Source organism: Sminthopsis crassicaudata, chromosome 1 (genome assembly GCF_048593235.1).
Source record: "Sminthopsis crassicaudata isolate SCR6 chromosome 1, ASM4859323v1, whole genome shotgun sequence".
Lineage (NCBI taxonomy): Eukaryota > Metazoa > Chordata > Mammalia > Dasyuromorphia > Dasyuridae > Sminthopsis > Sminthopsis crassicaudata.
Window position 1 is genome coordinate 247,138,287 of NC_133617.1, and position 17,976 is coordinate 247,156,262.

Consider the following 17,976-nt stretch of genomic DNA (forward strand, 5'->3'; position numbering starts at 1 on the left):
GAATAGTTAAAGGAAATGAGGTTATTCTCGCATTTCTTGTTTATAATAGACCAATTTTGGTCCATATTATATTTAGTTTTTCTAAGTTCTTTCAGACCATACATTTAGTAATTCATTTTAGAACTGCATCCATTGTTGATTTTCATGTTCAGCTTACTAGTTTACAGTTTTAATCATTAATTCTCTATCTTTTTGAAAAAGGAAAGACATTGGTTCGACTGAGTCTAGTTTTACCTGTTCTGTCTTATGTGTTTCTCAAAAACCATTTCTAGAATTTTTTTTTTTTTCTGAGGCTGGGGTTAAGTGATTTGCCCAGGGTCACACAGCTAGGAAGTGTTAAGTGTCTGAAGTCACATTTGAACTCAGGTCTTCTTGACTTAAGAGCTGGTGCTCTATCTACTGCACCATCTAGCTGCCTCTCAAAGACCATTTCTAACTTTTGATGTATCACATCAGCAAAATTTTTCAGTGCTCCAAGTAATCTCACATAATATTCTTGCTTATCTAGAAATCTAACTTTGTTTTTACCTATTTCTGTCCTTTTTATCTAGAAGATTAACCTCCCTAATAGAAAATAGAAAAAAAAAAAGTTTCCATTTCTTTCCCTCCACTTTAAACAGTGAGTTTGATCTATTGCTTATTCTGCATCCAAGCTCACTATCTTGCTTCTCATTTTTTGAAAGACTCAAATTGTTATGAGCTTTAAATATCCTGGTAATTCTTTTAAGTCTATGTGATTCTTTTCATTTTTATTTCCATTTTATACCACTCATGTCTAGTAAGATAATTTTGCCACCAGAAAGTATTTTATTAAACACTTTCTTAAATCTAGACAGTTCTACTCTTACATACTTTGTAAAATTGCCTTATACTTAATCGAGCAAATTATTATTGATTGCTTATAATATGCAACAACTACAATATGCCTACAATATAAACTTCCTAAAATAATCTCAGTTAACTTGTACTCTTTCAAAAATTTTTAAATGTAATTTTTATTTATATTTTATTATATATAATACATAATATGTAATATATATTATTTATATTTTTATAAAATATATGTAGATTACATAATATATATATAAATTATATATAAAATATAAATATAATTAAAAAATAATCTGAACTTTACAAATATCCTTCAAATTCAACATTTTAATATATATACAAAAATGACTTTATATGAAACCACAAATTGATATTTTATATTGTTTAATATGTACTTTGAAAGTATATATTAAATTTAGTAACTTAAACTTAAAACTTTCCTGTTTGTGCTTCCTTCTGAATTTCTTCCTGGTTTCTTCTATATGCCTTTTTTTCTTTTCTAATTTTCTTTTTCTTTTTTTGGTACCTCTATTACTAGGACACTTTTTTTTTCTTTTCCTTTACTAATTCAAAACAGAAAATATTTAACCCTTACATTAAATAAGCATAATCAAAACAAAACAAAAAATTTGTCTCCTCTATACCTTGAGTCTATGATTTTCCTTTCAGTAAATGATCTGGGGAGTTTTCATTTATGATTTCTTGAAACAAAGTGCCAGGTCTTTTTTTTTTTATTATAGTTTTCAGGAACACCAATGAATCTTAAATTATTTCAATTTGATTTTCCTCAGCTTTTTTATGTTAGATATCTTAATTTTTTTTCTCTTTTAAAAATATTTTGATTTTGCTCCGATATTTTTTACTGCTACATGGAATCACTGATTTCTGTTTGGTGCATTCTAATTTTCAGGAATTGTTTATATGGGTATGCTTTATTACTTTCTCTTTTAGACTATTTTTTTATTCTTCTAATTCTTTCAGAGTTTTCATCTCAGTTTTCATTTTTTTCTAGGCATTCATGTGGTCATTATAAAAAACACATTTTTTCCCTTTGAATCCCTGTTATAGTGTGAATTTGGAGTAATTGCCTAGATCTATAATGCTTTTATAGTGCTCTATGTCTTCTTGTGTTCATTCATTACTTTATTTTTGTTCCTGAATTAGAACTTTATTCTAGGATCATGCTCCTCCTCATATTTTGATTTTGGTTGGCTTTGTTCACCTTTATAGATCTCAATCTGTGTCTTTTGAGTTTTTGTGTTGACTTCCACTTCCAAGTACTGTGATTACACTAATGTCTATGCTAATGGGAAGAGATTTTAGGTCCTCTTTGATCTTTGAGGTTCAGAGCATTGTATTTTCATTAGCATTTAAGGACAGAGTACTAGGAACTTTGGCATCTGGGTACCTGGCCTGACCTAGTCTAACTGCTAGAGGATCCATACTTACTGCTGACATTTAATTCCAAGGTCTCCATCATAGATTTCTAATTACTCTAGGGCTTTCTGCTCTTGCCCTCTTCAGACAGAGACCTTTTCAGTTATAGTTAGTTATCTTTGGCTTGTCTTTGGTCATACTGCTAATTCATATATGAATTCTTATTTGAAGGCTAATTGTTAGTGCTTAATTGTACTAAAGAATCATGACTTTTTACCATTATCTCCAGAGGATGTATAACTTTTGCTTTTAATGTCTTACCACTTTGTATATTCTTTTTAGATGCTATTCTTCAATAGGAAATAGACGTGTTGGCAAACAAACACTTTCAATAGGAGCCAACTGTGACAGGATAGCAACAGTTCAACATGAGTTCCTCCATGCCCTAGGATTCTGGCATGAACAGTCCCGTTCAGATCGAGATGACTATGTTATAATAATGAAGGACAGAATTCAGCCAGGTATGGTTTCCTTACTAGTTTTTCTTTTTTATTTAAGAGAAGTTAAGACTAGAGTCAAGTGGTTATTTTGTCTTTCAGTCATTAGTGGATCAACAAACTTTTACTAAACACTTACTATGTGACAAGCATTATACAAATTACTGGCAATACAAAGAAAGACCAAAAGGTGGTCCCTGACCTGAAGGAGCTCACATTCTAATGGGGGAGACAGCATGCAGACAACTATTTGCATTCAAAGTATATACAGTATAAATAAGAGATATTCTCATAAAGAAGATACTAGCAACGAAAGGAAAGGTCAGTTATAGAAGATAAAATTTGAGCTGAGTCTAGAAGGCAGCCAGGAAAGCCAGTAGGCTGAGATAAGGAGAATGAACTTTCCAGGAATAAGGGATAGTAAGTAAAAAAGCATTGAGTCAGGAGATGGAGGGTCATGTTCAAGAAACACCAAAAAGACCATTGATCCTGGATCAATAAAAGAGAGGGAATAAAGAATCAGATCGTAAAGACAGAAAGAGGTCAGATTATGAAGAGCTTTAAAAGTCAAACAAAGATAGATTTATATCCAATCCATTGGTAATAGGGGGCAATTTGTTCAGGGGGCTGAACAAATACATATGGGAATCATCTTCTTAATGAATTATTTAGTGATTACTGAACCCATATAAGGAGATCACCAAGCAAGTTATTACAGAAGGAGAAGAGAAGAGGGCCAATATGAAACTTTCAGTGACACTCAGTATTGATGGTAATTAATTCAGATGATAGTCCAGCAAAGGAAATTAAGAAAAAGCAGACAGATCAGCAGAAGAATCAAGAAAAAGGAACGTCATGAAATCCCATAGGGGAAAGAATATAAAGGAGAAGAGGATAATCAACAGTGTCAAAGGCTTTGAGAAAGTAAAAAAAAGATGAAAATTGAGGGAAAAAATTCATTAGATTTTAAATTAAGAGATTTGATAATTCATAATTTTGGAGAGAGAAGTTTCATTTTAATGAATGAAGTCAGAATCCAGGCTGCAGAGAGTTAATGAGAATGAGAAGAGAGAAAGCAGTGAAAGAATTTACAAGACATTTAATAACAAAATAAAGGAGTGATAGAGTTGATATAGAAGAGGTATTAGAAATAGTAAGGATAGTTAGATTATGTGGAGATTAAAAAAATCCACTTTGGCAGCTGTGCGGAGAGATGAGAAAGCTGAATCTCAGAAAGTTTAAGTATGTTCATTGTCACATAGTCCACTAGCCAATGGCAGAGACAGAATTAGAAACCAATTACTTTCTACTATTCCATGCTGCCGTATGTGGATAGTATTTTGATGTAATGCTTTGTGTAACATGCTGTAACGTGCTGTTATAACAACATGCTACATAGTCACAGTATAAAATATGTTTTATATAATAATGTTGTTATTATATACAATGCCAACATTAAGTAGATAAATGTAATGAGGATACATTGTGTAGAAATGTTCTTGTTCTTGCCCAGCTGCAGGGGAAGGGGCCCATTGGATGACAAAGCATGAGAAATATGCTCAGTGAGATGAGTATTTAACTCTACTGAAGATGGGTGCCTTACAGCACTTCCTGGTTTGTTTCTGAGAGAACTTTCCCTCATTTGATGTAGTTGTCACAGGAATTATGAATGCGATGAAATCCTCATTAAAAACATTTAGAATTTGATTAAAAAAATTAAATATTTTTTTGCATGTCAGATTTTAACTTGAAATTAACAGGTCACTTTTTGGAAAATTTAAGATTTTAAACCACCTGATCCCTCTCCAAATGTGGTTAATTTTTAAGTATTTTTGTATGTTACTAAAATCATGTTTCAATATTTCTTTGTAATATGTGTGATTCACTTTAAGATTTTGATGGTTATGTCAGTGACCAAAAGTTTTGGCAGACTCAATGGCTCTCAAGTTAAACAGCTCTTGAATAGTAGAATGGACTACTATTGCAATGGACTGTGTTACCCATGGAATATCTAAGCTAAATGTCCTCAGAGGATTGTCTACTGTGAGATGATTTTTTTAAAACCACAATTGCTCTTAAAGACCATTATAAAAATTTCAGATCTAGAAATGACCTGACAGTGTTAGTGATAAAATGGAAAGATCACTGAGTTGGGAGTCAAAAGACTTAAGTTTGAATTCTAGTTCTGCCACTTTGTGGCTGAATAATCTTCAATAAACTGAACTAAATGGCCACTAAGGTCCTTTCCAACTGTCCAATTCTGTGATCCCCGGCAGTCATTTAATTCCACTAAACTTTAGTTTCCTGATTCACAAAATAGAAATATGCATATTATATTATATATTCCATCAGGCCATTGAGGATCAAATGAGAAAATGTATTGAAAATCCTCTGCAATTATAAAGCACAATGTGATGTCAATTATATAGTCTCAGAATGTATCCATATTACGGCTTTATTTTTATTTTTAAAATAGATTTTAATTGTGAACTTAGTCATTAAGAAACATGAGCACTTTTATATTCAAAGAACATAAAAAGGGAATTGCATATAAAATCAGAAATCTGCTATGTTGAGAAAATTGAAATTATTCTGCATCATTTAATAATTGATTCTATTCCGTAACTGACCCTATTCTATATTATTACTGAATCAAAAAAAAAATAATTACTTAGTCTACATTTCTTCATCCCTGAATCAGTTTTTCCTCTGGGTTAGTTACAAGTTAACTTGTTATCATTCCTAAAAGGTATATTGTTCATCGTTGTAATAATCTTATCTCCCTAACAAATACTTCTAGGTACAAGCGAGCCAGATAGCTCACGTCAACTAACAAGGCCTGCAAGATGCTGATTAGTCTCATAAAACAATTAACGTTTTTTTAGCATCATGTGTTAGCTTGCTTTCTTTAAAATAACCAATCATGTTGTTCTTACCTCCATGATGCTATCTAACCTGTAACCAATCATGTCCTCTTCCCCCCTACCCAAATCTGTAGTCCCTAAAACTATATTAATGCTGGTGAGTCCTTCTTTGGGGTAAGTCACTGAGAGAGTTCATTGACTTAAATTATTGATTACTGCTAGCCTAACTAATAAACTGTTCATGATCAGATCATCATCTCTCAGCTTATTTTAATTTTCAAATATAAAAATGTTAGATTTTTTAAAAAAAGATATACATTCTATTTAACATGGTTGCAAAACCCTGCCCTTCCTGTTTACATCCCTTTCTGAATTTCTTCTTATTTTCATCTGCATATTAAAATTTTTTGATTTTTTCCTTTTTTTTGCATTATTACCATTGTCTCCCTTCCCCCATTAATTTTTAGTATTTCTACAACACTACAGTCAATTCACAAATATTTATTGATCATCTACTATGCACCAAGCACTGTGGAAGCAAAGAAAGGAAAAAAAATAGTTTTTATCCTTGAGGAGCTCTGATCAAAACCCTACTTTGGTAATAAATAGTTATTTATTACCAAACAAAGCACATTTATATTGTGTTGAATAAGTGTGCATATCCAAATTTTGAAGTGTCATGCCATATAGTACCATACAAGACAGTATAGTGGGTAGAGTATGGGCCTGGGACTCAGGAAGACTTGAATTCAAAATCAGTCTCTGACGCATACTAACTCTATGCCCAATAATAAGTCATTGAGCCTTTCAGTGCTCCCAAAGTAAGACCATAAATTAGACTTAAGATACTGATCTGCACTGATAGGAGGAATTGTTTCACTGGGAGCATCTCATACTGATGGAATCAGAGATGTACTGAATACAATTATGTAAGAGAATATTATTAACAGCTACTTTGCATTTTCTATAGGATAACTTAAAATTCATAAACTCTTAAGTTTCTGTTAAAATTTTTATTATGTTAATTATTTATATAATTATTTATATATATTATTATATATACAATTATTTTTATATAATATAATTATATTAATTATAATTAATGCTATATTAATTATATATAATAAGTATATTAAGTTAAAAATTTTGTCATGTATATTTTGGCATTCTTTATTTATTTTTATTTTAGGCAAAGAGCACAATTTCAATACCTATGATGATAAGGAATCAGACTCTCTGAATGTTCCCTATGATTACACATCAGTGATGCACTACAGCAAAACTGCTTTCCAAAATGGAACAGAACCAACAATTGTGACCAGAATCCCTGACTTCTTGGATGTGATTGGACAACGAATGGATTTCAGTGATTCTGACCTCGAAAAATTGTATCGACTCTACAATTGCTGTAAGTAAGCTGACATCCAGGGAATCATGACTGTTTCTCCCAGCTCAGTGGGGAAAAGTTTCAACCTACTTGCTTCTTGAAATTAGGATAAATTTAGTCATAATGAACAATGTGGAAAGAATAATTAGAATTAAATCTATATTATAGCTGCAAGATATTTTAGATAGGTAGTTTGGGGCAGTGGGTTTGAAGTCAGAAAACCAAGAAACAAGTTGTGGCTGTGCCATTTATTAACTCTCATTTTGGGGAGTCACTTATCACAGTTTCCTCCCCTGTAAAATATTTGTACCAGCAACCTCATTGGTTTATTGTAAGAAAGGCTGTATTATAAATCAACACATAACTGTGGCCTAATATTGGACTATTATCTTTGGAATGAGATTTCATTTGGCAGAGGGAACTCCCTTCTAGAAAGGAAATTCTACCAGCTTAATCTGTTGTCTATACTATGATTTAGGATCTTAAAAGTGTTGTCTTGTAGTACTAAGAGGCTAAATGATTTGCCCAGGATAACTCACTCCCATTAGACTTGAGATCATGAAATGTTTGGATTTTTTTGCATTTCTTTGTGTCTCAGATGTTTTGAACAGTATGTATGTAGGAGGTATTTAATTGTGATTAATGGTAATTAACTAACACAAGTCTTATTTGTCAGAAGCAGGACTTGATCATAGATAGTTCTGATTTCCAAACTATCCCTCTAGCCACTATACTGCACTTATTGCCTTAAACACTATGTGGCTACAAGAACGACTCAAAGATAGCTTCCTTCTAAATAGATCTTTCTGATTTAAATACACATCTTGTACTTTGTGAAATATGGATTTATATTTGCTTTTTAAGTAATTTGACATCAGGATCTATCAGATAAGTCTCTGAAGAACTGCTATTGTAACAGGAATAGGTCTCTTTGACATATTAAAAGCTGTTTTCAAATAGTACCTGAATAACAATGAAATGTATAGATTCCTGAGGAGGAGTAATAAAAGAAGTTGGACTAATAGACATTGGACAGTAATTTGAGAAGTTTTGAAGGAAGTTTGCCTTGATTTCCAAATTAGGACAGCTGTACTTACCTGTGAGAAGCCTTCTTATTTTGACTATGTGAGCTCTTCAGGGCGCTCACTACCCAAGTCTTGGTGGGCTGCCTTCCTTCTCCCTCAATTTGGTTATATTATGAACTAAAATAGTTTTAGTTATTTTAAAAATAGAATTAAAATTCTCCCTGACTAGAGAATTATTCAGTGATTTTTGTCTCCTCCAGCTTCTTCCTTAACCTTTTTGGACTCATGCAATTTTGAAGAGGAAAATATTTGTGGTATGATTCAAAATTCAGAAGATAATACCGACTGGAAATGGGTTTCCCAAGTGCTTGGTGGTCCAGACACTGATCACTCAAACATGGGCAAATGCAAAGGTAATTACCATGAATAGGACCAAATGGCTTTTTCCTTTTTCCTTTCAGGAGCCCTCTCTGCCTTTGCTTTTATCAGCATACTCATGTATCATATCTATGATATCATAAAATTAGAGCTACAAGTGACCTCAGAGGGCATCCAGTTCAACCCTCTCATTTTATAGATGTGAGGAGCAAAGTTCATAAAGTTTGGGTGAATGTTCAGGGACACACAAATACAAAGTGCCTGAAGTCTGATAAGAACTTGGATTCTCAGTCCAGGAAGTTTATCTCTTCCACTAGGATGCCACCCTAAAGGATGAGACTGAAGGAAGAATGGGATCTATTTTCAAAATTTTATTAAGTATTATTAGATTATTATTTATTTTAAGTTCATACTAAGAACAGTTTGGGAACATGACTTGTTAACTGTAATAAATTAAAATGATTAAGATCTTCCTTATCCTTCGGTATATGTAACATCTCACTGGATTTGGATTATGGTAAGGTTCAATGGTTATAAATTCAGATTTTACTATCTATGAGTCACTTAACTCCATGAATCTTAATTTCTTTATTGGTAAATGATTAAATTGGTAAAATTACGGAGTTGTACTTGATGCCCTTTGAGGTCTAGATTTTTCATTTAGAGTTAAAATCTCAGGTTGCCAGCCTAAAGAGAAATGTCTTCAGCAAGTGTGTGTGTGTGTGTGTGTGTGTGTGTGTGTGTGTGTGTGTGTGTGTGAGAAAGAGAGAGAGAGAGAGAGAGAGAGAGAGAGAGAGAGAGAGAGAGAGAGAGACAGAGACAGAGAGAGAGACAGAGAGAGAGACAGAGACAGAGACAAAGAGAGAGAGAGAGGGAGAGAGAGAGGAAAAGAAAGAGGGGAAGAGAGAGAGAGACAGAGAGAAAGGGAGAGAGAGGAAAAGAGAGAGGGGAAGAGAGAGGGGAAGAGAGAGAGAGAGAGAGAGAGAGAGAGAGAGAGAGAGAGAGAGAGAGAGAGAGAGAGAGAGAAAGAGAGAGAGATAGAGAAGGGAAGAGAGAGGAGGAGAGAGAGGGGGAAAGAGAGGAGGAGAGAGAGAGGGGGAAAGAGGGAAGGAAAGAGGGAGGGAGAGAGAGGGAAAGAGGGAGAGATAGAGGGAGAGAGAGAGGGAGGGAGAGAGAGAGAGGGAAGGAGATGAAAATATATATATTTTCTGTCCTTGAAAAATCTGACCTCGACTGATCAAAGCAAGTAGAAAACCTTGTCAGAAGGTTTGTATCTTGTTCAACCCCTTCATTTTACAATTGAATAAATTGGTACAGGAGAACTGATTTATTCTTGTCATGGGGACAGTGTTTCAAGTGGAATTTGAATCCTTTGACCTCTGGCTATTGATACAATGCTCTTTCCACAAAAAAGTTCTAAGTAATTATTGCTTTATAAACTATAAACTCTCCAAGGAGAGAGAGAGCCTTGGGAACTCTTAATCTTAATCTCAGGCAATGATCAGGAATTGCGGGTAAAAATGATAAGTGAAAGGGTGAATTGCTCTTGTGTAAAGAGGGAAACAGGAAGTTTAGGGAAGGGGAGATAGGCTGAAGTAAATATCTGAACTCGTGCTTTTTTTGTTTGTTTTTATTTTTTTCCTTTTGCTTTAGAATTGTTATGCTTATAATCAGAGATAATTTAATAAGCCATTTTTTTCTACAAAAATATTGTCTGCTATAAGATGTGAATTTATAACAGGTAGAAATTATGTTTCACAGATCTCATTTTGAACATAGCAGGTGCTGAACAAAAACTAATGAAGAAACCTATGTATAGTTAGTTAAATAAATAATAATTAAGTAAATCATCCACTGACTGGCTCCATGAACACCCTGAGGTAACTTTTATTTAGAAGGCTGAATAATTAGAATTATAGTGATAAAATACTAGAGCAGGAAGCAACTTTGAAAATATCCAGTAGTTGAAAACTTTTACAAATGAGGAAAAGGAAGCTCAGTTTGGACCCCCTTGGAGCCCATTTCTTGATATGATCTTCTGTCTTTCTTCCTCATATTTCTGTTGTGTTCCTTTAGAGGCACATTCCCAGAGCACTTTTTTCCCCCATGTGGAGAGAGTAAGGCATGAATTTGTGAGCAGATTTGGAAGGAACTTCAACCTGGAGCCTAATTTTCAGTGTGAACATTTATGCTTCAGAAATCAAAAAACACTACCAATCTGTGTATATATATATATATGTAATTGTTCATTGTCTAGATTTAAGAAAGCAAAAGAGAAAACTATTACTGCAGTTTAAACTTAAAATTGTGTAATTTGCACAGGACATTGATTCCTCCCTCTGTCTCAAATATTTACCAGCACATACCTGAACCTGTCCCATTCTTCCTAGGTGCCTTGGCAAGATGTAAAATGATATGCTATATTTTAAATGTGTTGGTACTTGTGATTGTCTTTTGCCTCAGTTTCCCTCTTGACAAATGTGGTTAGGTATGAAGTCATGTAAAAGCAGAGTATTTTGCTATCATGTCCTTTTTTTCCTTCATATGTATGAGTGACTAATATTTCATTTAGCATTGACTCAATAAGATAATTTTCTAAATCTTGACTGTATTTTAGATTGTAGGATATGAAAAAAAAAACTGAGCTTTTGATGGTTTCATCTATTGATATATATACTCATCTGTGAAATTTTTTATTCTAAAGCTAGGAACTTCAAGTGTTCAATCTCTTTTTTGTCTTCATCCAGGTTCAGGCTTCTTTATGCACTTTAACCGCAGCTCTGTGAATGAGGGGGAAAAGGCAGTTCTGGAAAGCCGACTATTTTACCCTAAGAGAGGGTTTCAGTGCTTGCAATTTTATTACTACAATAGTGGTAATGAAGATGACAAACTCAAAATCTACATCAGGAAGTATACTTCAGAAAAGGATAATGGCTCTCTTACTCTGGTGGATGAAGTGAAAGGTATGAGATTTCATCTTTGGATAGTTAACCTTGACTTTAATATGAGACCTTCTGTAGCTTTTTGCTTCTCTCATTTAACACATTTGGGCCTTTCCTCTTTTATAGCACTGTGCTTTGGTCTTCTGATGGTGTGAGATGCATGGGGATTCTCAGCTGGAAGAGACTCTAATGATTATCTGGTCCAGGATTTTCATTTTTCCTTTGTTCATGTTTGTGATACCAAACATGTTTCTTTGCCTAAGATTTATCTATCTATCTATCTATCTATCTATCTATCTATCTATCTATCTATCTATCCACATACACACATATACACACAGATCAGAGAACAAGCATTGACCTAAAGGTCTTGCAGTTAACAAGAGACTAAGGGATCTGTCTAGAATTTTTATATGGAGGGCTTGAGGTTAAATCTCAAACTGCTGCCACTTGAATAATTTAGTATCCAGGAACACCAAAACTTGATGAACTCTGGAAATCCTTTTAGTTTAGTACAGAGAATGACTATAATTGGGGGAAATCTGTCTTGATAGTTAAGCATCTTATCTTATCGAGTACCAGTTATATTGTTTTATTTTATTTGATTTTGGTTTGCACCTATGGGGTTGCTGTTTGTAGGAGACTTCTGATAAGTAAACCCTTTCCTCCTTCACCAATCTAAATCAACCATAGCATGAATATTGGGAAGTAAATTGTTTGGATCAGAGAGTGGATGGAACCATGATATAGTACATTATTGATTTTGAATTATCAATTCAATCAAATTGTTAGTTACGAACTATTATTCAATATGACTAATTTTCTTACTTTGAAAAGCCAACAGTTCTCTTCTATTACAGATGCATCCATTGGGACTTGGCAACTCTATCATATACCACTGGCAGTTAACACCAAATTCAGAGTGGTGTTTGAAGGAACACGAGGCCTTGGCACTTCATCTGGTGGTCTCTCCATTGATGACATCAACCTCTCAGAAACACGATGTCCTCATCATGTGTGGAAGATAAGCAATTTTACACAACTCAGTAATTCAGAAGAAACTATCATTAGCCCTCCATTTTATTCTCCTGCAGGCTATGCTTTTGAGGTTCAATTAAATATAAAGGATCAGACTAATGTAAGGATATATTTCTCCCTGATCTCTGGAGCCAATGATGAACAATTACAGTGGCCATGTCCATGGCAACAAGCCACAATGACACTATTGGATCAAAATCCTGATATTCGTCAGCGCATGAACAATCAGAGAAGTGTGACTACAGATCCATTCCAGACAATTGGTTGGTGAATTATTTTCCTTTATTCCTGGACACTACATACTCTTAATACTGGGAAGCAAGAGAGGGGGGAAAGGAGGTAGAAAGGATTGAAAATGGCACTAATTGCTGATCAGCTAAAATGGACTACCAGTTGGTGCAAATGTTGCAGTGATTGTGGCAAAGTGAGTGTCAAAAATGGTGGGCAGCAAAATTTCTTAACAGATAAACTTGGAATGAGAAGGGTGCCCACATGAGAAGCAGGGATTAGGACAGGATAGAAGTATGAAGAATAACCACTTTCCCTAATTAATTCTCAATCTTTGATTTATGTCCCACTCCTGTTTCCTGGTTACTTCTCTTTCCTGACTATCCTAGATGTCACTCAACTGGTTGGATATGATAATAATATAATTCAGTTCTTGAATAGAAGAGATCTAATTAATAAATGGTTGTTGAATGAATGAATTGGGTTACATAGGGGCAAAAGAAGAAAGAATGACATTAGGGGAGCGGAATTTAATTTAGTCATTGAAAAGTTCCTAATGATTGGTCCATGTTGTGACCATCATGCCTGTAGTTTTAAAAATGTATGGTATTTAGAGACTGACTGTCATTAAATTTTTTTTGTTTGTTTGTTTTTTGACCTTTTTGTTTTTAACATTCATTTTTTTCCTGGTCCTTTTTTTTGGTCATGGTCTTCAGGTAGACCAATAATTTTTTTTTTCCTGAGACAATTGGGGTTAAATGACTTGCCCAGGGTCATACAGCCAAGAAATTAAGTGATTAAGGCCAAATTTGAACTCAGGTCCTCTTGATTTCAGAGCTGGTGCTCTATCCATTACACCAATTAGCTGCTCCTAGACCAGTAATTTTTAAATTTTCTCTCCTGGATCTATTTTCCAGGTTGGTTATTTTTCTAATGAGGTACTTTATATTTTCTTTCATTTTTTTTCATTCTTTTTAGTTTGACTGATTCTTGATGTCTCATAGAATCACTAGCTTCCATTTGCATAAATTCCTCCATTCTCCATAGATCTGATAGATAAACTATTCCTTGGTCTTCTAATTTGCTTATAATACCATCCTTTATGTCTAAATCATGTACCCATTTTGATCTTATTTTGGTATGGGATGTGTGATACAGGTCTATGCCAAGTTTCTGACTTATTATTTTCCAGTGCTCCCAGCAATTTTTGTCACATAGTGAATTCTTATCCCCAAAACTGGGATCTTTGTGTTTATCAAACAGTAGATTACTACAGTCATTGATTATTGTGTCATGTGTATTTAACCTAAATGTAATCTATTTCTTAGTCAATACCACATGGTTTTGACTCAATTATGTATAAGATCAGTTATTTTTTCTGAGGAGATATTTCACACTTTCTCTATTTTTTCATTCCTTTGATTTTGCTTTATTATTTCTTGATGTCTCATAGAATCATTAGCTTTCACTTGTTTAATTATAATTTTTAAAGGATTATTTTCTCGAGTGAGCTTTTGTATTTCATATTCCATTTGACCAAGACTATTTTTTTAAGGAATTATTTTCATCATTGAAGTTTTGTATCTCTTTTGCCATTTGGTCAGTTCTGGTTTTTAATGCTTTGTTTTCTTTGACATTTTTTTTGTCCCATGCTTTAAGCTTTTTCATAGTGTTGTTTTCAGAGCTAATTTTGGGAGTCTGTCAGTTTTTGGTCATTCAAGGTATGATCTGGAGAGAGATGTGATTACTACTCTCCTAGTCTACACTTAGGAAAGGCCTCTGTTCCTTTGTCACTTTAAGCGATCTGATCCCCAGGACCCCTGCTCCTTTGGAACTGAAAGTAATACTGTTTCTCAGGGCCTTGCTCTGTTGGGGCTTACATTTTTACCCAGGAGCCATTATGACCTGGAAGTAAGTATGTTCATTAGAGTTGCCAAACCTTGTCCTGTCTCCGGTGCTAGCAAAGGGGTCTCCAGCAATCTTTTTCTGATCAGTTGTTTGATCCTTTTATTATATCTGACTTGAGGGCTGCTGAAGCTAATACTGTGGCTGCTGTTGCAGGGTACCTTCAATTCACACAGTTAGTGTTGCTCCCAAGTGAAGTCTGAGTTGTCTTGAATTGGAAAAGTATCTCATCTCAACTTTTGTAGGTTCTGCCACTGCAAAATTTGATTTGATACATTATTTTAAAGTTGTTTAGAGAAGAGTATTGAGAAAGTTTTTCTGTAGTGTTTCCTATACTCATCATCATCTTTATTATTTTTAATATATCTTATGGAAACTTGATGAAAGAAAGAAGGAGGGTATTTCAAACAATTACTGGAAACCTGAAGTTTGAACTTTATTGTAAAAAGTCCAAATTTCTTTTTTTTCTTTCTTATTTTAAATTAATTTTATAATTATAAATTTTTTGACAGTATATATTCATGAGTAATTTTCTATAACATTATCCCTTGTATTCATTTTTCCAAATTTCCCCCTCCTTTCCTCTACTCTCTCCCCTAGATGACAGGCAATCCCATACATTTTGCATGTGTTACAGTATAACCTAGATACAATATATGTGTGTAAATCCAATTTTCTTGTTGCACATTAAGTATTGGATTCTGAAGGTATAAGTAACCTGGGTAGATAGACAGTAGTGCTAATATTTTACATTCAATTCCCAGTGTTCCTTCTCTGGGTGTAGTTGTTTCTGTCCATCATTGATCAGCTGGAAGTGAGTTGGATCTTCTTTATGTTGAAGATATCCACTTCCATCAGAATACATCCTCATACAGTATTGTTGTTGAAGTGTATAGTGATCTTTTGGTTCTTCTCACTTCACTCAGCATCAGTTAGTTCATGCAAGTTTCTCCAACTTTTCTGAATTCATCCTGCTGTGATCATTTCTTACAGAGCAATAATATTCCATAACCTTCATATACCATAATTTACCCAACCATTCTCCAATTGATGGACATCTATTCATCTTCCAGTTTCTAGCCAAAAAGTCCAAATTTCTATGGTAGAGAAAGTAGGAGACACTATAATCTTAGAGGGAAACAGATGTAGAGAACCCATATGCAAAAGCTTCCCTCAATATAGGTAGAGAAAGTAGATAAATAGAGAGCACTGTGCTAAGAGCTGGGGATTCAAATACAACCAAACAAGAAAGTTCTTACTATCAAGACCTTCTATTCTAATGGAAAAAGACAACACAGAAAGGGGAACCAGAGAGTGAAGATTGGAGGAGAAAAGTGTACCAGGTAGACAGGATAGCTGGAAAGAAGATAGAAAAAGTTGTTGAAATAGTTGAGATAGGAGTGAAGTGAGCATGGCTTAGTCCCCTCTAGGAAAGATGTTCTGAAATAAAAGAAAAAATAAATGAAATAAATGAAAATTCTTTTACATGGAAAAATGACCCAGAAATAAAGAGTAGGCACATCCTTCCAGACCCCTCCAATATTTCTCCCATGATCCAGTGGAACTGAGCACTGGACTGAGTACAGAGCAAGAATAGAGGGTGAGTTGTTAGTCTAAATAAGTGAGTGATCTTTAGAGCCAGATAAGGGAATGACATCTTTTATGGAGTATTGATTTCTTTGTGATTTATTCAACCCATTTTGGGTGCTTCTAAGTAACTAAAATAAGTCATATTTAGGTCATATCTTAAGGCATAATAGAAATAGCATTCCCTGTATGTTCTTGGGCAAATCATATTGCTTTCCTGCACCTCAGTTTCCCCATTTTTAGAATAAATGTTTGGTATGCACTTTCTCTAAGATCATTTCTGATTCTAAATATAGAAGCCTTTGATCCAATATTATAAGAATATAGATGAGTCTGGTCCAGTTAGGAAAAAAAAATCCACCCAGAATAAAAAAAATAAATCAAATGGGTTAATTCCTTTTTGAGCATAAGGTATATTTCTGAAATTCTCTCATGTGGATCATAAACATAGGAATAGATATAGGAAATAGTTTATTTTCATCTCTTCAGTGTACTTCAGAGGACTCACTGAGTTCTGTTTTTTTTTTTTTATATTGGGAAAAATGGAGTTCAGTACTACCATAGGCAACATTGTAAAGTTAAGCAAAATTAAACTTTTAAGATAATCTCTTCTTTCATTTCCTTTTATCTGGTCCTTTTTGGGTTCTACCCAGTATTCTATAAATGCCCCAATTGACTTGGGTCCCCTACTTCCAAGCCTTATTGGTATGCTGCCCTTTTGGGGTTTTTTTGGTCATATTCCCTCAGAACTTTGTGCCCTAGAAAGTAACAATCAATTAATCTAACTTAATTAAACAAAATAAATTAATTCACACTAATATGTTATCCTACAAAGCTATCATAAGTCCTTAATCCACTTAAAACAAGCATGTCTCCAGAAAGCTCCTAAAAAGCACTTCCAAAGGTGGGAATTATAACAGGTCAGTGGAGTACATATTTTGGGATAGGATTTTTGGCATCTCTCCAGTTATCACCAGAATGAATTGGTTCTGTTTACTATTCTTTCCTTCAGACTCAAGTGCAGTAACAATTTCTACAGATCTGACAGAGAAGTATCCTAGTTGCTTGATCATCATACTAACTTTATGCTTAGACTTCGTGCTTTTGCTTGTTTTTCTAGTCTCACAAAAACCTGACCTTACTGGACATAACCTATAAATATGAATTGTTTTTTCAGATAATAATAATGAAACATTTATTTGGGACAAGCCTTCCAAGGTAGGAGAACCAGCAATTTTCCCTAATGGAACGTCCTACAGCAGAGGTCCAAAAGCAGGTTATGTCTATATAACTCACCAAAGGATGAGAAGCAGAGATTTTATCAAAGGAGATACTGTTTATATGCTTCTGACTATGGAAGGTATGTTGATACAAGATTATTCCCCTGTAGAGAATATTTTTCTTTATGTACAATAGGTAACTTACTGTATAATATATATGTTCTATTTTTAGGTGTTTGAGATGTGTTCTTGGGGGAAAAGGATGGGGGAAGGGATGGGAAGATCAAGAGACATTTCTATATCTTCTTGAGATGTTTACAGTATGAATCAAATAATTTAGCTGCAGCATAATGAAAGTTTCTAGAGTAAGGACAAACATGTCCAAATTATGTAGATCTTGCAACTAGTCAACTGCAAGACAGGGTTGCATGTAGGAAAGACCCCAGGCCTCCCAAGTTTTGGCCTCAACCTTGCTATTAATTTATCATATGACTTAGTAGTATACTTCTTTGGGTCTCAACTTCAATTTTCCCATCTTCAATATGGGAAATTGGACTAGATTATCTCTAAGGTCTCTTTCACCACTAAAGTTCTGTGAAATTTATTTTAATAGCTAATAAAACTGTGACTATTGATTATCTTGTTGAGGACAATACACATAAAGATGGAAAGAGATTGATTGTTTTAGGTTTGTTGT

The 17,976-nt window shown here is 34.0% G+C and overlaps 1 protein-coding gene across 7 annotated transcripts in view; it reads left to right on the top strand.

Moving 5' to 3' along the window:
• The window catches only part of MEP1B (meprin A subunit beta), a 42,351-nt gene that overhangs the window by 10,594 nt on the left and 13,781 nt on the right, over positions 1-17,976 (top strand). For all 7 annotated transcript variants that reach the window (XM_074277324.1, XM_074277330.1, XM_074277348.1 and 4 more), the window contains 6 exons: positions 2,551-2,729; positions 6,759-6,977; positions 8,242-8,394; positions 11,107-11,322; positions 12,162-12,602; positions 17,237-17,419. In XM_074277324.1, coding sequence (XP_074133425.1) covers positions 2,551-2,729; positions 6,759-6,977; positions 8,242-8,394; positions 11,107-11,322; positions 12,162-12,602; positions 17,237-17,419 — 1,391 coding nt within the window. The remainder of the gene's footprint in view (positions 1-2,550; positions 2,730-6,758; positions 6,978-8,241; positions 8,395-11,106; positions 11,323-12,161; positions 12,603-17,236; positions 17,420-17,976) is intronic.